The sequence below is a fragment of the Aulonocara stuartgranti genome, assembly GCF_965226115.1.
Source record: "Aulonocara stuartgranti genome assembly, chromosome: 22".
Classification (NCBI taxonomy): Eukaryota; Metazoa; Chordata; class Actinopteri; order Cichliformes; family Cichlidae; genus Aulonocara; species Aulonocara stuartgranti.
Genome location: NC_138957.1, coordinates 9,408,647 through 9,429,232, shown reverse-complemented (window position 1 = coordinate 9,429,232; position 20,586 = coordinate 9,408,647). Strand labels below are relative to the sequence as shown.

The following is a 20,586-nucleotide window of genomic DNA, read 5'->3' as shown; positions in this document are numbered from 1 at the left end:
GAGAGAGGTGAGGTCAATATGAGGTGTGAGTGCAATCCGATCTTTTAGGCACGTAAGTCTGATGAACCTGAGTCCGCATGCACGCACAGGATTCAGCACGCATGGTCTGTCTGCGTTTACCCTCCACTGTTGTGTGGAATGTGTAAAACGTGGACACTGTGGATCAAACTCAGACAAACTGCAGTGTAAATGTTTCGGATTGAAGTTCAGAAAAAACTAGAACCTCTTACTTGCTGCCTGTGCTGAATCTCATCACTGCTGTTAATCAGATTACTGTAATTGCTGCGGGACAGTCTCCCGCTGCTGCCATGTGGGAACCCAGTCTCGATTTTCTGTTTAAAATGCACTCGAATGCCTCCTTGTTGCATGTCACGTGTTTCTGTGCCTGTTTAAAGTATGTGTACAAAAACCCGTGTCTGTATGGTGCAGAGCAGTGCGCTTTCCGTCCGTCTGTCCTCAGCACCATGGAGAGCGCGCTAACATGCGCAGCTGAGTCCGGTCCGGAGAGCTGATTCCCGCTGCTGCCAGAATGTGGAGGGAAAGAAAAAGCTTTATTGTGAACATTAAAGTGAACTCTCTCGGTCCATATAATGAGTAGGAGTGGTCACTGTGGAAGGGGTCGTTGGTAATGGAGAGCACAGGAGGGTGGGAGGGGGCTCTATCTGTTGCACACCGGGCTGATTTTCCTGCGGAGAGAAAGCGTCCAAGAGTGGGCAGACTGAGAGCTGAATCGTGACACTTGGAAAAAGAGAAAAACGCTGAGAAAAGGAGGAGCGACGCCCACCGAGCAGCGTCTGGAGTGAGTGGTGACATCAAATGTGGAGCCTTCAAAATACAAGCAGCTCGTGACACGCACGGTGAACTGAGAAACCCCGACACGAGGAGTAAAAACACACATGTGGGTTTTTCTTTCTTTTCTTTTTTTTCGTCCCAAATCAAAGTGATGAGCATACAGATCGGGAGAGGAGCTTTGGAGCGCGGTGTGCGCAACAGAGCATGAGTGCCACTGCGGACACGGAGTGCGCTGTGAGCAGCTGTGTTTATTCCACGAGTAAAGTGTCTTTTTCCTGCAGCTCCAGCTGCTAAACACATTTACCTTTGAAGGAAACTTTTCGTTCCGATGGAAACTGTTTTGATAGTTATTAGGATTTTTTTTCCATTCCTAAAACAACAACAAGTGTTGAGCTGAGGCGCGGATGAAGCAACAGATACGGAGCCGTGAATCTTTCATGTGCATTGTGTGAGTAACAACTCCAAACTCTCCGCCACTCTCCTTATCCGTGACCCTCCCATCTTAGGGACGACTCAGCACATTTGTGATGAGGATGTCCGCCGCTTGCGAGGAAGATCTGAGGGTTCCGCGGACAGTAAATTGATTGTTTTCTCTGTCTTCCTCTTTCTCCCGTGTGTGGAGAATGGCAGCTAAAAATATCCCGGAGATGTTAGGATGAACAGGTTGTTGTTTAGCTGAAACTTAAAGACCCGCGGGAAGATGCTCGGCTGTAGGACATTTTAATTCTCCTCACAGACAAAGTTCGACTGGAGCAGGAAAGAAAAAGAAAGGATCCGTCAGTGCTGATTTCTGTGGTTCATTCCGACCTACGTAGAGAACAGAGAGCAACAGACGAGCTTGGAAGCAGCTTGTTGATGGCACTGCGCACCGGGAGGACTTGGTTTGGGCAGGTCTTGCGCAGGGTCTCTCGGCTGCAAGGCTCCTGGTCCAGGCGCTCGAGCAGTCTCTTGTGTCTCTCCACTAACCAGGAGCAGGATTTGGGCTTCTGCCACCGGGATCACAACAAGGCGGGGGGCTCCAACTCCGGCGTTCACCGGAGCGCACCTTTCCGCGCCTCCGCCTCCAGGCGCTGTCCACACGGCTATCCCCACGCTTGCTGCGTCTTCCCGGAGAATCCGAGGGGACATGAGCCCCTCGGTCGCCGGTTCCTGTTGGCCATGAAGCGGCAAAACGTGCGGACCCTGTCCCTGATCATTTGCACGTTTACATACCTGCTCGTCGGGGCCGCTGTCTTTGACGCCCTGGAGTCCGACTTCGAGATGCGTGAAAAAGAGCAGCTGGAAGCCGAGGAGAAGCGTCTCCAGGGGAAATATAACATCAGCGAGGATGATTACCGCAAACTGGAGAGCATCATCATGGAGGCTGAGCCCCACAGAGCCGGGGTGCAGTGGAAATTCGCAGGGTCATTTTACTTTGCCATCACGGTGATAACCACCATAGGTAAGCCTAAACTCTAACATGTGTATAAATCTTTACAGGCTCACTGTGATCTTTGACGAGGACAGTTACATTTTTAGGGCGATAAAGCGGGCTGTCAGCAACAATTAGGGGAGAGCAGGAACATATTTACAGTACACGTCTGTAGGTAAAGTTTTAAGCAACATGTTGCAGCACTCGCTCCCTGCTCCAAAGGGAATTGCGCGGTGAGAATGGAGCTTTGTGTGTCATCAGCCTCGTGAGATTTAAGCTCCTGAACATCACCTGTAGGTTAAATTACGCGGAAGAATGACGTAGCGTGATGTGCTCGAGTGCACTGTGGAAACATACATCATTTCTTTTCGTGCAGCTGCACAATTTGAACTTTTAACGATGCGTCACCAGGAAAGTCTGACAGAGCAGATCGAGTTCAGGCTGTGAGACACCCCGAGACTGATCCTGAGAGGCCGGAGAGACAAAGCTGTGGCTGGAAGAAGAGCAGCGGGCGGTGTGTTGGTGCTGAAAGAGACAGTTCCTCTGAGTGCAGCCGCAGGCAGGACGAGAGTTCAGCAACTGAAACCTGACGTCACTCCAAGAGATCCTGCTCAGATCCTGCTTTTAAAAAGAAACTGTGTGTTTTGTCCCTGTGGTTATATTTACATTAGGTTTAATGGTTTTCCACAAGAACAAAAAAAGGACAGTGAACACTTTGCTCCAACTTGGCTACAAATAAAGACAGCTGCAGGGCCCGCCTGTGGGCACAAACCATCCCACTTTCCTTCCATTCCTTGCATTTATTTTTATGAGTCTCCTAAAATGCAACATACATCACATCAGTCTGACGCCCCTGGCTCTGACGCATGTGCGTCATAAAGGTTTATTTCAAGCTGGGAAGGAGGGGTAAACAGAGTTTGTCTTTGTTTACGCTCCACCGTCGGAGTGCATTTTAGTAATGCATTTTAGTAATCATACTAACCATAATGTCAGATTGAAGCGACTTGTAATTAATTGCATTAATTGAAATGAACTCAGCAAAATAATAAAATAGAACAAATCCGACCTTTTAATCAGCCCAGATTGGGATTGTAAAAAGTCCGAAACTCGAAAACGAACTTCTTTTTACGCAGAGGTCACAGAGACTCGACATGGTGTTATTCAAGATGATTTTCTTATGGGGAGGAGGACTAATGCACTAGGCTCATAGCTGGCCAGGCAACACCTAAAAGAGACACCAGCACGGCGCAGTGAAGGTGGATCTACTTTTGTTTCCAGGCTACAACGAGAGCCATTGTAATATTCACGTCGGGTGAAGTGGCCACATTTACTGCAGCTCTGTGGGAGACAGCGCTCTTTATGCGTTATCATACTCTTAAGTTCCAATAGTTTAGAGGACAGCCCAACTTTTCTTTCTCTTTTTCCCCCTTTGCAACATGTGAAGGTCTGACCTTTAGTTGACTTCCTGGTGTGACGCGTTAAACTGAGGAAGAGGATGGGATTAGACACACAATTGTTTTGAGTCCACTTGTGCAGGATGGAAATTATATTATTGTATCAGCCTGCAGAAAAGAAAGAGACGAGAAAAGAACACTGTCCAAAAAGTTATTGATTACAAGAGCTTCATTTCATTTTAGAAATGCACCACAAACATAAAGCTGACACAGTCAGGCCGTTCTGCAAAAAGTCGTTAAAATCAGCATTGACTTATAATTGCGGTGCTCTAATGTAAAACACCAGGCGAACAGAGCATTCAGCGGGACTTCAGTTTGATTATTCATTTAAAGGTACATTTAAAAAAAGAAGGATACAGATAAATGTTCCTCTTTTAGACCCCCCCCCCCCTCCCACCACCTTTTTTTATTTTAAAGGATTAGTTTCGCGTTAGTCTTGTGATGGTTTTGTTGTTTTCACCACGATAAACCACAAAACAACAATAAACTGACCTCACTAACAAGTACTGTATGTGTACTTCACACATTGCCATATATTACTCATTTTTGAATTGGAACGCTTCTTTAAATCAGATTGGATTTATTTGCACTTTAGATGACATATGTAAATATTCTATTCTATTCTATTCTAAATTCATGCAGTACTGTGCAAAAGCTTTTTCATATTTTACAGTTCTACTTTCAAGGGGTCAGACCTTGAATCTTTCTGAAAGTGCTCTTGAGATTAAGTCCTCCAGCCTTTCTGAAGGTCTTTCAAAGTGTTTCTTTTGATTATAAGATGAACACAAGAGACAACTTAGCAAAGTACATAACATGCTCCTGTTTCTTTTGTTGAATCTATAGAAAATGCTAAAGATCACTCAGTTTAAATGGAATACAAAAGTACTTTTGCACCAGAAACTGGAGAAGTGAAGGGCAAAAGAAGAAGCATCAGACCTAAAAATTATCTACAGCAGATGAACAGTGTTTGAAAGTCACGCCCTTAAGAAGCAGAAAAACTAAATGAAAGAGCTGACACAGAACCTGACACATACATCTGGTCCTCCAGTTCATCTACTGTGAACTGGTGGCTGTCAAAAACCCAGGAAGGGCAACAGGGAGAAAAGGGTGATGTCTGCCAAATTACATAAGAACCAAACAGAAAATCAGCTGCAACAGGTCACATGGACTGATGAATCCTAATTTGACGTTGATGATTCAAACCCTCATCAGTATGTAAGCAGGAGGTCACGTACAACAGTGACTTTAAGCATGACAATCATCCCAAACTGCACTACTGGTGTAAAAGCACACCTGGACAGTAAAACACAGGGGAACAGTGTGGATTGGATTGACCTCCACAGAGGATCCACCTCAACATTATTCAAGCACTGTGGGTTTTCTTGAAAGAAAAACAAAAGACAGTCGACATCCAAAGAAGAGCTTTGAAAGTCATTCAAGAGGCCTGGAGAATTATTCTTGAAGGCTACTTAAAGAAATTACAGGAAAACTTGACTGAGAGAGTCGAGGCAGCGTTGAAGAATAAAGATGACCGACTTTCAAGTGCAAGTGAGAATTGCACATTTGCTGTTTTTGTTTTATCTACTGTATCTGCATTTATGTTGGCTATAACTCACTGCACCAATTTCCCATTTTTATAGTAAAATATTTTTAAAAATGTAGGTGGAACCAAGACTTTTTTCACAGTACTGCATAATATATATAAATGATTAACATAACTAATATGATATAGTGTATTTACTGGCATGGTACCCTGATATTTACCCTTTTAAAAGAAATTTGTGTCAAATTAATGAAGGTAATTAAAATTTGTTTCCAGGATTTCTAAGGGTCATATATCTGATCTCTCTGTGCCACAGAGCTCCACTCTGGGGTTGCCATGTTAGTGTTTGTTTTTGTGTCAAATATGTCTCAATCCAGAGTTAAAAACGGTCCAAAAACAAATGCACAAATCCATCTGATTTACTGAAAACCACCAAATTTTTTATGTTAGAAATTAGTCATCCACCCAATGATTGAATGCTCCTAAAATGCACATCTGACCTGAAAGCAAACGACTCTGTGCCTTAGAGCACAAGCCTGCAAGATCACCAAACTTTGCTTTTTCATCAAGCAAGAGAGTTCTTCTTCTTCTCTGAGAAAAAACAAAACAAAAAACAACGATGAAGCACAGACTGGACAAAATGGACAAAGACAGTTTTCATTAGATGAAACCGTCACCTGGTCATAGCGAAGTTCAGTGAGTTTGATATGTTCAATACTCTCAATGATATTACAGTAGGTTTTAGTCAGATGGCATTTATTTTCTTGGTGCCTTGGGGACACTGTACAACTGGAAAGTCAAGGCAATCACAGAAAAGTGTCTTGATGTGAGTTTGATATCTTTTTTGGTGATTTTCCAGCCACTTCAGACTTCATAAGGTTTCATCTGACACTCCAAGTAGGTTAAATCTTACTTGTGGGTTGTATTTGACCCAGCCGTTTGTGCCTTTAGGCAGTGGAGCTTTGATTTTTCTTTTCTCTCTCTGATTTGATGAGTTCGCTCAATGATTGGATGGCACGCTCAAAAATAACATTCATCTGACAGTGGGAACTTTAATTCTTACACTCCTACCTGTTCTCAGAAATAATGAAACCCGTTTTGTTTTTCCAGTCATTATTTCAGCCGCTAAAAGTGGAAGTAGTTTTGTGTGAAATGAAACTGCTGCAAAGATAAGGGACCAATTTGGGCTGTGTCAACTATGAGCTGTTTGTGGAAGCTAATTAAATTCAGTGTGAACACGAGGGACTATACAAGTGAGGCACAAAGATCTCTATTAAGATATGTGGTACTACACGTTGTTTTTCTTGGTTATGTACATATACAGGGGTATAAAACACACACTATACACCGAATATCACATGACCGTATCGATAAGACAGGTTACCATCTTACTGTAAAACCTGCCAGCATTCAGCCAAGTACATTCATCATTGGCTCACTATAAATCTTTAAAGATCTTTCTATTAATATCGATGCATACCCCATGAGTCCAACTGCATCACATACTCATTGGTGATAAAGTAAAAGAATCACCCATAAAGTGAAGTGAATAAATATTATATAAAATTATATATTGTATTTACTACATAAATCCCAAAATAATGTAGTAATTTAATTTAGTTTTTTTTTTTTAAAGAAAAATCTTGTTTTAAAGGAAAAGAATTACTTCAGTATTGATCATCATTTAGAAAAAAAAGTGTTTTGGTTAACATGAGCGAACAAACAAGCTGTGGGAGGGCCACTGCAAAGAAACCTTCTCACTTTGTTTGGATTTTATATTAAAAATAACTTCCTGAGATAAATTGAGATAAATTGCCAATTCCCAGGTTACTGAACCTTTCATAAAACGAAAAAGAGGGAAATTGATTGTATACGTTTTAATTTGTATCATTTTTGTATCAAAAACATATAAGCCTGTTAGGATAGATGCTGTAGAGGTCTAAAAACTCAGGTATCAAATATGATATACTTGGAGTTATAGGGTCAAAACTGAATAGATACAGTTTTTAATAGAGTTAACACTGGAAATGATTATTTTCAATGTATGACCAGTGTGAATACAGTTCAGTTCAAATGCTACTGAAAATTCTTTACTGTAACAGCAGCAGTGGTAACAGGAGTTGGAGATAGTAATTGTGGTAATAACAGGGAGAGCTGCAGGATGAAAAACCCTGAATGTCAGGGCTGCACTTTAAATTAAGGATGTATACTTAATATACTTACAGATGATTTTTTTTAAAATCTGGTCTATCATCTACATCTGGAAGCCTCACCTGGGCGTGCCTTAGGCCCAGGAAAAGTTATAGTGCAAGTCGTGATCAGAAGCTAATTTTTATTACCATCATACTCCTGATCATGAGAGAAAAGGCCAGAGGCCTGAAACTGGAGCCTAGCTGTGATGATATTAGTGCAGGTCTCAGCCTTAGTATGTATAAAGGCCCTGAGATGACTTTTGTCGTGATTTGCAGGTTTATAAATAAAACTGAATTGACTTGACTGTCAGAGCAGCTGTCTTGAGGGGCCCATCTCGGCTGCCAGGATGAAGCTGTAAGCACTCTGCACAGCACCCCTCGATTCAGACCGGCCTGCAAGTTCACTCTATTTATTTCTCATGATTAATTGCTCCAAATGTGATGACAGCATGTGGCGAGCGCGAAGTGTTCTCGCCGAAACTCTGCTCAGAGGGAGAAGAGCAACAACAGCGTGCTATGGTGAGCTTATACACCTGCCTCATGTTGCCAGGAGACTAAAGACAGCTTAAAAGGTGAAAGTCATCTCTGCCAAATGTCTGGAAATATCAACATTTGTCTATACAGTGGATATGAACAGTTCAGGGTATGACTGAAAACTGTCACCAGTTATATTTTTGGACAGTGACTCAAACTGTGACAAAATTCTTGTCAATATTAATGTTTCACATATGGTGTAATTATTCACTGTGTCGTTATGATGTGCCAAAACATTATCAAAGTGTTCCATGACACCCAGTCTAATAAAGGTTTATCAGTGTGAGCACCACTTTAAACCCTAATTACATTTCAAACAAAAACATAATGCTTTATAATCGAATATAAAATAAGGTCTTATACCTCAAATTAAAGATTTTTCAATCTCCTCTTTTACAGTTTGAACCATCAAAACTACAATTCATATTACATAAACAATATCAGCCAAATGTAAGAGAAAATAATGACGAAATCAGAGTAACATATTAGCAATTAGCATGACAGCAGATGATTAGCATGAGTTAATCAAATTTGATTAGCACGAGCTAATCAAAGACAAGCATCTAGACCAATGAGTCTTTTAGCTTTATCCTACATTATAGTCAGAGATCAGCATGATAAACAAATAAAGCTATTCCTCCTTTAAGTTGATTTAAAAAAATTTGAGCTAGTAGAACAAGCATGCTAGCAGAAATTTCCACATCCAACGATGCTTTAGCTTAAATCTATAATTAGCAAACCTAAATGCATGTATAAAAACTAAACAGATGAAACAGTAATAATTAATGTGGTGGCTCATCTGGGATAGATTTTTATTCCTTCTTTAGATTATTTAACTGCTTTTATTTGTATAAAATGGCTAACAGGAAGAGTAGACTCATAACCTTTATTAGTTAGCATAACACACAGCTTCTGTAAAAGCTCTATGTTGTGCTCTAGGTGTTTAGGCCTGCCAGGGCTACACAGTATAGTAGTACCCTGCGCTACAGACAAGTTTAGCTATGAAAAAACCTCCAGCGGCTTCATGGACTAGCTGCGCTCAAACACTGCTGTCTAGTGTCGAGCAGGAAGTCAGTGTTTACAGGTTTGTGGGTTTTTCCCCAGTGCTAACCCTTTTCACCTTAAATACAGTTTTGTGTAGCACCAGTAACTTACAAATGTTGGCCGTTGCAGCTGAGAAGTACTCTGTAGTAACACGTTATTATCGTTATTGTCCACAGAGATACAAGGCTAGAGGAAACCTAAGGTGAATAACTTAACATGATTCAATAGTGAAACTGTGAAAGCCTATTTTCAGAAAAGTAAAGTGAAATGCTTTTATTTTGTAGTGCTCCATAAGTGAGTGGTGTCCTCGTAGATAAATTCATCACCCGTCCTTTCTAATGAAAGCTCTTTGTGAAGATGAGTCAGATGCTGCATCTCTGTTGGAGCTATTGTGCCAGTCACAGTTTCCATTACACTGCAAAGCAACTGGCACTTCCAGCGCACGTCTTCTTGCAGGCTTTGTGAACCTGTGCTCACTTACTGAGGCCGGTTTATGTAGCAGTCCACTCAGAGAGAGTACTTTATGAGGCCACCTGTTTAAAACAAGTCTTTATGGACTGTAAGGTTTTTATAATATCTATAAATGATCTAATGGTAGAAAAGTAGTGTGTAAATATTAACTGATTGTCAGTATAAGTCATACTGTTTTTACTGAATAAGCTGAGGTGTTATTGGTCATGGTGTGTATGACTTATATAGATGGTATATGCTTGGGCGAGAAAGGCATATTACATGTGATTGACATGCAATATGCAGATGTGTTAGGATCCATTTACATAGAATGCACGTCCTCTGATTGGTGTGATACTGCAGTCGGGCTACAAGCTGCTAAAAACAGCGTTTTGCTCGTCATCCTCTGGTTTGATAATAAACACTGTAATCTTGACAGGAATTGTTAGGTAGAGTCCTGGCAAAGTGAAGCATGCAGACAGTGATTGTTGTGTGTTTGTGTGTGTGTGAGATGGGCTGGAGGGTCAGTCCAGTAAGAGCTAAATACAGATTCAGTTGTCCAACATGGACAATCTGTATGCACCTCAAGGACTGATAGGAGAGCTGGACATACAATGTATATTTTACATCACTGTTCAACTTTGCTTTTCTTGGCTGGCAGTGGTGCAGCAGTTACTGCACCTCATGCTGTGCAGGTAAAATAAACACAGAGTCTTATATGAATTTTCTTGATGCCGTTATGAGCTGGAAAACCACGACTTTCACATTACTTTGCATAGACACATAAATCAAGGACACCGGATTAGATGATTTCCTCTCTCAAGCAGTGCATGATGGAGTATACAGTGTATTTTAAATCCAGGTGATTTGCTCATTAATAATACAAGACACTGAGCAGCACATTTATAATGATTAATAGCACATTATGGTACAATTAATAAGGATATGAATAAAGGCTTAAATTAAAAATGCCATAGTGTTGTTTTTTTTTACTGATTTGGCAAGACTTTAGTTGTCATCAATCCAAACAACTGACTAATTCATTTTTTAACCTAAAGCTCACTTCTCAGATCATTTAAGAAGCAATGGAATAAAAATAACCACATTTCTATTCTGTAAAAATGTACTAAATCTTCCCAGTCCTATAAGTAATCATTGTGACGTGTGTTAGTGGATATTTTTTAGACCTTTTTCCTGAACCACGAGGTTCAGCTCGGAGTTGGTTTCATCTTAAGAATTTTAACTAAAATGTGTCAACGACTGGCACAAAATATTGCACAGACAAATGATTACTGCCTGCAATCGGGTCTACTTTTTCCCCTGTAATTTTGTTTGAGAACACACACCTCAGACTCTGATATACAGGGTGGGCCATTTATATGGATACACCGTAATAACATGGGAATGGTTGGTGATATTAAAGTCCTGTTTGTGGCACATTAGTATATGTGAGGGGGCAAACTCCTCAAGATGGGTGGTGACCACGGTGGCCATTTAGAAGTCGGCCATCTGGGATACAACTTTTGTTTTTTCAATAGGAAGAGGGCCATGTGACACATCAAACTTATTGGTAATGTCACAAGAAAAACAATGGTGTGCTTGGTTTCAACCTAACTTTAATATACTGCTGCATGGGCTGGGCCGTAGTTACATTGTCAGGTCCTAAAAATGAGCTTTAAAATAAACAATGGTAATAAAAACCGAGAGAGGCCGACAGTGATCACTGCGTTTTTTAGGGGCTTGTTAAGATTAAACAGAACAAGATACAAAGCATTAAAACATGTTAGAAACACAACAGCCTTGATAAACGCAGAGTAGTTTGGACCCGGAAGCAGGATTCATACGTCATCGCTTAAAGACCGGATTAAACTGAGGTGATAAACTTGATAAACATTGGACTTGCTGCAACAAAAAAAGTTGCAAACAATAAAAAAACTAGATAATGGAGATGTTCATAAACTCACATCATGTTTATTAGGTACACCTTGCTGGTTCCAGGTTGGACTCCTTTATGTCTTTATACCTGGCTTAAGTCTTTGGCCTCAGGTGCATGTGTGGATCTGATGGGTTGTTACAGACATCTGGTGAGAATTTCATGTCAATAGCACCTTTATAAATATATTTACTTAGAAAATTGGTGACATGTTCAATACTTATTTACACCCCCCTCCAACCACACACACACAAACAAATGCTATGTGTTACTTCATCACCTGTAAAATGTTTAAAATGACTATCAGCGTTTCCCATGTCACCAATGTCATAACACGGGCACAGAATATTTAAATGTACGCTGCTGAGTTCAATGAGACGATCCTCTCATATTTGTAAGAAATAATGTAGCATTTGCATCTGGAATGTGAAGTAACAATGTACAGATTTTTTTCTTTGAAGTTTTTTTTTTATAGTATTTTAATTGAAAAACACTGATCTAAAGAACGAGCAAGGCTTTTGCTACATGATTCTTCTGTTGTTATCCCCTTGGCTACAGCGTTACGTTACCTGGGTACATCCAGCAAGTTCTAATGTCCTCTGAGGTTTTCTCACTTGATACTTTTTTTCATCCCCAGTATGCATGATCAAAACGATGCTGTGAATTACAGCCAGTCTGTTTGGCAGCTGATAGCTGTAATTCCTTATTATGTTGGCAGAATTTATACTTGCCGCTCCTCTGAAAACAAGAAAGTTGTTAATATAGTGTCTGACTTCTCACTGAAAAATAACTTGAGCCGCTTACCCTAGCTGCACTTTGTAGCAAGTAGATTATTTTCACTTTGCTAGAGTGTCCTACCGGGAGCTTGATGGAGGTCTCCACGCAGATCGATGGGAATGTGTTTCTGTGGTGCTGATGCTCACTGTGGGAGTCACTCACTCCGGAGCCGGTTGGTCTGTTTTCAACGCTCAGAGGGTAAACTGTTTGCATGAGGTCCCTCTGTGCAGCCCAGTTTGGCCCTGTGACTTCATCCTAAAAATAAATAAATAGATAAATAAAAAGATATAAAGGAGTGTAACATGCCCAGTCTGCTTATTTGTAAGAAGTGCTTCTCAGCCTGTGATAACAGCAGAATTTTCTCAGTCGCTGAAGAGAGATTTTCTAATGTCTATCAAAATAACCTCAATGATGCACTAAAGATAAAAGTGAAGCTATCTGTGCTTTTGTCAAGCATGACTTGGTGCATGCCTGTGTAGGGGTCTTTCTGGTCCAATTGGATTCATTTCCACAATTGTATGATGAAATTTCATGGACGGTAAGGCTGTTTTGCTAAGGTGAGCAGAGCTAATAAGAAGGTGGTGTGTTTCCAGGTTAACAAACGTAACAAAAAGCTACATTTAGAGTCTGGATAGAGGTGGTTTAATCTACGTGTCTCCCAATTGTGAGTCAAGAATTTGAGATTCATATTTTGGACTTACCTAACACATTGTTTCCAGCAGTGACAAAGACTCAGAGATCTAAGGAGAGAAACTAAAGATCTGTGGTCACACCTGCAAAACCATTCCCTTTTGGGGGGGGGGGGCTATATTGCAGTGCATCTGTGATATAGCAGTGCATCTGTTGTCCCTTTCCCTCATATCCAGAGCAGGTGAAATTGATTAAAAACCGGATGTTCCTGAAGTTTACTAATGCATGGTACCAGTGCAAACTGGTATCCTGATTGTGGATGGATGGAAAAAAAACAAAAACCTAAGATAAATCACATAATTTACTCCTGATGCTACAGTATTGTAGTCTTATTTAAAGAACTATGCAAGATGCTGTTGTAATTGCTGACTTTGTGCTTTTAGTTCTTCCAAAGAGATATCTACCTCACAAGAGCAATAAGCTTGCGGCTGAGGTAAGCAACATCTAGCTACAGCAGCAGCAGAAGAAGCTATGAAACGTAGGTAGTCTGAGAAAAACAAGCAGAACAGATTCTATTTCAAGCTTCAGTGCCCTGTGCTGTTCTTTCTCCCCATTAAACCACTGATTTCATCCATCACAACACTGTCAGTGCATGTGGACAGCATTTTATAAGCATGTTGTCATTGTGTGAAGAGAGAAACCTAGATATATATATGTGTGTGTGTGTGTGTGTGTGTTCACATCCCCCAGGGAGGGAGCCCTGCTCTCACAGCCAGAGTCTCTCGGTGTTGCGATGACTGGTTGTTCCACTCCAGCACTGACGAAACAGCGCAGAGCGCCTCACTCAGACTCGAGTGTGGTTCGGTGAGCTGTTGCTTGATGAACCGTAGTGCCTCTTTGTTGCAGAGGGGCACTGAGTCCAGGTGGCGTCCTTCTTAGGCAGCTTACAAGAGGAGCCATGCTGAATGAAAATGGGAAAATGTAGCTGGTATATAAAGTTTAACAAACACGGCTTTTACTTTCTTCTCATATGTGTGGGGTTAATATGAAATTCCAGTTGTTTGTCAAAAATGACCAAAAACAATCAAACAAACCAAAAAATTCCACGTGTTTGCTCTTGTTACACCGGGATTAATAAATATGCGCAGGACCTTTTACCATCCTCACATAAGACTCCAGGATCGAATGCCAACTTCAATACATATATTACTTAACTTTTTATATAACATAACTAAACTGCAGTGGGGTTTGCTTATAAATTATACAAAATAATATCAATGCGGTATATTATGACTTTGAGGAGATGCATAACCACAGGTCAGTATTTCTTCAAGCATTAATTCTGGGTTATGTCACATACAGCAAGTTACAAAGACAAATCAAAGTTAAAGGTTTCAAGAGAGACCACACTGTATCATCTGTTGGCACAAGAACAAACTGTGGGACATTTAAATTGATGCTTCGTGCTGTTTAATATATGAGGAATGCCTCTCAATAGATAATCAGTACAACTTCAAAACTTGAAATACTTCTGCCTTCTGACTCATGAGCATCGTGGCTGTAAGCAGAAGTGAACATCAAAAATCTGATAGTTGTCTGCCAACAATTCAATTTAATCTATTTATACAGTGCCAATCACAACAACAGTCACCTCAAGGCACTTTATATTGTAAGGTAAATCCCACAATAATATTGTGGGATTTTCTCCCACAATTTTCTCTTTTTCAGACCATTCTCTGTAAACCCTAGAGATGCTTCTGTGGGAAAATCCCAGTAGATTGTTTCTGAAGTACCCAGTCCAGCCCATTTATTCAATTCAATTCAATTTTATTTATATAGCGCCAAATCACAACAAAAGTTGCCTCAAGGAGCTTCATAGATACAGAGAAAAACTCAACAATCATATGACCCCCTATGAGCAAGCACTTTGGTGAGAGTGAGAAGGAAAAACTCCCTTTTAACAGGAAGAAACCTCCGGCAGAACCAGGCTCAGGGAGGGGCGGGGCCATCTGCTGTGACCGGTTGGGGAGAGAGAAGGAAGACAGGATAACAGATTTGCTGTAGAAGAGAGCCAACACTCAGTGAGGTGACAGTGAGGCCTGAAGGAGCCCAGCATGTCTGGCCAGAAAACAGAGATTTGACACAATACAGGAAATATCTGCAACTGATAAACATTTTAGTAACTCAAAGCAACTACTTGTTTAAAAATTAATCTAAGAGTAAGCTGGTACTCACTGAAGAGCTTCTGTGTTTGCAGTCGTTGGCCTGTCAGCATGCTGTAACATTACAATGAATTTTGTCTGTGCATTTATGTGCTCCCTGTCAATAAAATCTGGAGCTGACACATGGAGACAATCCCAAAAACTGAAAACTGGCACAAAAATGGCGACTTTTAGCTCTTTCCAAAAGCACGTGAATCCCCAAAGAACCCCAACTCAACAGCATCAAAAAGCAAATAACCGGTACATGCTTGGGCCTCTGTGGATACATCAGAACAAAGACGATGTGTTCTGGGGGTTTTTTATGCTGCTATAGGTTTAATAAAACAAGATGTTATTGTCTGTTTAAGCTGCAGGTTAACAGTTGTCTCCACCCAAATGATCACATTACCTGGCTTGTTGACTTGCTATCAATAACTAATCTAGGTTGCACTACACACTGTAACCAACACTTATAGCTTAATACAATGTTACAAGTTCTGTTCGACCTTCCAAGGTGTTTTTTTTTTCCAACTTGAACTGGTGTTCAAGTGAATTTGCAAGTCACATATGTTTATCTGATTTGTGATTCTACAACACAACAGGTCACACGTTACTGCTGTCGCATTCTTCCTTCATGCTGAATCACCAGAGTGTTGTCGAACCCTTTGAAAATGATGAGCATTTCAGTAGCAACAAATGAGCGTGCACAGGAAATCTGTGGGCTGGTCAGTAGGAGTTATCCAAAACGTTTTCTGTCCTAAAGTGTGTTACACTGAGAGCTTCCTGTGAACGTCATCACCTGAATCCAAGTCGTATTTCCCAGAAGTCTGGGATTAAAGTGGACTGTGCAACAAAGATCTGACATTTAGCTCACGTCATCCTTTGGCTGCTGGTTGCATTTTGATCCACTATGGCCGCCCCGGGCTGTGAGTCAGCATGGCATACTATACAGCTGCCAAACTGCTGGGTGTTCCTGCTTGCAGCTCAGACACAAAGAACGTTTACTTTTCATCTTATTGTTATGTCCCTGAAGTCTCTGACATGTAATTCCTATAAAGGGCCTGCGTATAACACTGCACAGGTATTTTATGTAATTTCTCAGCACATACATTGAGAGCGCCGATGACCAATGCTACTCCACCTGCTGTTAATTCTCTCCCGCTGGACCCTGACAGTCATCTTCACTATGCTGCTCTGCACTGTAATACACTCCCACACGGTCTTATCACAACCACTTTATTCCATCTGTAGAAAGAGTGGGAGTGTGTGGTCTCCCGTATGAGTTATTGCCACGGAACAGCAGCATGAAATCGGCGTCGGTGGCTTGCGCACAGTGTGTGGTCCGCTAGTGTTTTTGATACACGAGTAGTGCCTCTGATACTAAATGTGGGACCCCCAGAGGGTGAAATACAAATACAGTGTAAAAGCACAGTGACAGTAGAGTTACATAGGTTGGAAAAAACAAATAAAGCAGCGTGGCGTGGGCTCTAATTCTCACAGTATCGCCTGCATTATAAACCACAAACAGTGTGGGTGCATGTGAACTTATTTTGCTCTGAATTGTAGGACAAGGTCATACTACTTTAATTTAACAATGAAAAGGAATTAACACGGTGCTGCACTGATTATGCAATGCACACTTTTAGAGAGCGCCGAAAAATTATGCATGCAGGTGGTCGGCCTTACAATCCAGTCAGCCGCATGAAGAAACGTGAGTGCGTCCCATAGAAACGGCTGGCATTTCAGGCAAATTTTCCATGAACAACTCATTGATAGAGCGCCTCTATGTAAATGTGGTACATTTGAGCAACATTATAAGGAAAATGGTGTCTTCTATCATTCCAAAAACATGTCAAACATGGCAAAACATGTAATGTTGTTTTGTGGAAAAATGGAGTTCACGCTTCTTGTGAGTGTTTGGTCTCATACGTCCTTATAAAACAGAACTGAATGAACTCTGTTTAAAATTCACATCACTTCAATATGCAATCTGGACTCATGTTCATCCCTGCTCCAATTTTTCATACTTTGTATGAGTCACAGTTTTTTTGTTGTTTACCTTTTACCGGGCCTTGGTGCAGCCCCCTCAGGTCATCCTCCGTCTGAAACAAGCCATCTTAGCTCCTTTCGCTCTCGCTTTAAGCCTGCTTTCCCTAGATCAGAAGAAATGTGTGCATATTCTGACCTACATACAAATATAAACTCATGTAACTCATTGTCCTGTTCAAGAAACCAGTTTGAGGTGATTCAAGATTTGCGATACGCTGTGTTATCCAGCTGGAATCAGCCGTCAGACGATGTCTACACTGTCGGTATAAATGGATGAACATGAACAATGCTCAGTTTCTACTAAGGGGTCAAAGCGTGCCAGGAAAAGGTCTGCCATGGCATTACACCAGCACCATGCTTCCATATTATTTAAGCCAAATTCTGACCTTACCGACTGAATGTCACAGTAAGAATCGAGACTCATCAGAACGAGCAAAGATTTTCCAATCTTCTATTGTCCAATTTTTGATGGGGCCATGTGAACTGTGGTGTAAATTTCCTGTAGCTGAGAGGAGTGGCACCGGATGTGGTCTTCTGCTGCTGTTGGCCAAATGCTTTAAGGTTTAACACGTGCATTTAGAAATACTCTGTCTTTGATGTAATGAGTGGTAATTTCAGTTCCTGTTGCTTTCTTATCAGCTCAGAGCAGTCTGGCATCAGCAAGACATTTTCACCCTGCTCAGTGGATATTTTCTCTTTTTCAGACCATTCTCTGTAAACCCTAGAGATGGTTCTGTGGGAAAATCCCAGTAGATTGTTTCTGAAGTACCCAGTCCAGCCCATCTATTCAATTCAATTCAATTCAGTTTTATTTATATAGCGCCAAATCACAACAAAAGTTGCCTCAAGGCGCTTCATAGATACAGAGAAAAACCCAACAATCATATGACCCCCTATGAGCAAGCACTTTGGCGACAGTGGGAAGGAAAAACTCCCTTTTAACAGGAAGAAACCTCCAGCAGAACCAGGCTCAGGGAGGGGCGGGGCTATCTGCTGCGACCAGTTGGGGCGAGAGAAGAAAGACAGGATAACAGATTTGCTGTGGAAGAAAGACAGAGGTTAATAACAGATATGATTCAATGCAGAGAGGTCTATTAACACATAGTGAGTGAGAAAGGTGACTGGAAAGGAAAAGCTCAATGCATCATGGGAATCCCCGGCAGCCTACATCTATTGCAGCATAACTAAGGGAGGATTCAGGGTCACCTGGTCCAGCCCTAACTATATGCTTTAGCAAAAAGGAAAGTTTTAAGCCTAATCTTAAAAGTAGAGATAGTGTCTGTCTCCCGAATCCAAACTGGAAGCTGGTTCCACAGAAGAGGGGCCTGAAAACTGAAGGCTCTGCCTCCCATTCTACTTTTAAATACTCTAGGAACAACAAGTAGGCCTGCAGAGCGAGAGCGAAGTGCTCTAATAGGGTGATGTGGTACTACAAGGTCATTAAGATCTAGTCCAGCCTGGAAGTAATAAATGTGGCATCTGGTGCCAGGCAGGTCATTTTGACCATGTCTTACACACCTCGGTGCATTGAGTTGCCATGTGATTGACTGCTGTAGCAAAATAGGGACGAACATTCAAAAGCAAACATACGTTTTGATGAATACAATTTCAAATCGATAAAAGAAAATGAGACTTTATGTTGATGTATTAGAGGGGAAACGTCCCTTTTAATTAGACCAGTGCTCAAGCCTGAGATTCTACTTTTGGAGCTGTTCCTTGGTGAATTTGTTAGTGTGCGTAGGATGATTATCCTGTTGATTTTGTGACACGTGTCCCCACCTTATCGCCAAGAACCCTTTGATATAACACGGAACTGTTAGTAGAGTCAATGAATGCAAGCTGTCCTGTTCCTGAGGGAGAAAAGCAACGGCAACAGTAGCACCACAGCTCAAAATTGGTTTGACGTTTTTTCCTGGGAATTTGCATCACACCTGCAGACTTGTTACTCTGTCTCTTGTATGTCTGTCTAGACTAGAGCATGCCATTCCTAGTTTCTTGATCTTGGCCCATATGTTCATTGTTCAACAGCTGTAATAATTACTTGCAGATATTCTAAGAAATTGTAAGATTACCGGAGACTTCTTTATTTTTATCTTTTTAAACAATCTTGAACAGTTTGTAGTTTGGCTTAATACGTCATTGGGAATAAACACAACATAAAGATGATTTTTCTTCTTTTTAAAATCCATTTCCTGCTCACAGGCATCCATAAGTTATTTTCTTTTGAAGGCCTTCTTTAAAGTCTTAACACGATGGTACCACACTTCAGTAGCAAAGGAAACACGAAGTCCTTGATGTCAGGAGTTTAAATAAGATAGAATCCATTTGGGGGTTCTACTCTCTGGGACCTAATCTGGAAATCTTGAATCTTTCTGTTGAATTTCAATTTCTGATGAATGTTTCAAATATGTAAGTACCTACAAAAGGCCTGATTAGCTTTAAGTTAAGTGTGCTGAAGTTAGATGCCATAAAAATCCTGGCAAATCGTGTGGTGTCCAGACAGAAGTGAAGGTGGAAAACAGCTAAGCCAGTTTTCAGTTTTCAGAGCCAAGAGTCGACAGGCTGACCATTAGTAAAGGCTGCCTGGGTGCTGCGGGTCAACACTATCACAGATCTGCCGAGATGTGCGTCCTATGTCTCTGAAATGCAAAAACTAACTGAGATCTCAGTTTGAGATAACTTTCTAACTAGAGGAAGTCATGTTGATGAGACTTGAGAGAGGCAACAGCGGCCTACCCAGCCAAGTGGTGTCCATTTCGCTGGGGAGGTGATTTTATTCAGAAGAGTGTGAATGTCTGTTGCTTAGCAGTGCTCAATGACCATATTTCCCGATGCTGGGCAATGAGTGTCATTAGGTGCAGCCTAACAGGGGGATATACAGTGACACCTGGGACAGCTCAGAGTCCTGCCATGAGCAGGCTGCAGGATGTGAATGCTACATGACGAATTTGTACTAATTCTGCACCGGGAGGATTGTGATGACCACGCTGCGCTGTGGCTGCTGCAGAATGCATTCAGCAAAATGTTCTCTACAGAGGTTTAATTGGCATTTTATAGGACGCACGGGGAGATTATGCTTTGAAGTTAATGGCAGTTTTCAACAGTGAGTAGAGCAGAGCTGATGCTGGTACTGTGCTCCAGGTTTCTTGTGATTCGTTTGTTCGCCTCATAGAACAGCATTACAATTAATCTCGCCTAAAGCACATTTTGAGTTTGTATCTGTATGAAATAGTGTGAGAGAAAGTCCCCTTTGTACATTTTAATTTGTTGGGGTCATTAACTCTAAAACATGTAATGAGAAAGTAAAGAGTGAGCTGAAGAAGCAGAGAAACAGAATAACCTTTTAATAATGAACTGAAAAAAATCTAAAAACGAATAAACGCAATAAAGGAAATGAAAAAGATGAGTGGGCAGTATACAGTAACCACTAATCAGCCCCGACTTGTCTGCATGTATAGCACACGTATTGTGTACTACAGGCACCCTTCTCTCTAAAACAAGCAGCAGATCCTTTGGGACCTGCAGACTGTGCAGTACATGGACTGTGTTATGTTTCCTGAGCCATTCTTGAGGAGT

General features: G+C 41.2%; 1 protein-coding gene across 1 annotated transcript in view; it reads left to right on the top strand.

Moving 5' to 3' along the window:
- The first annotated feature begins 319 nt into the window (after positions 1-319).
- Positions 320-20,586, top strand: part of kcnk9 (potassium channel, subfamily K, member 9) — a 45,171-nt gene continuing 24,904 nt past the window's right edge. Inside the window, exon 1 of the mRNA XM_082521737.1 lies at positions 320-2,233. Within this exon, the coding sequence (XP_082377863.1) occupies positions 1,648-2,233 (586 nt within the window). The 5' untranslated portion in view covers positions 320-1,647. The remainder of the gene's footprint in view (positions 2,234-20,586) is intronic.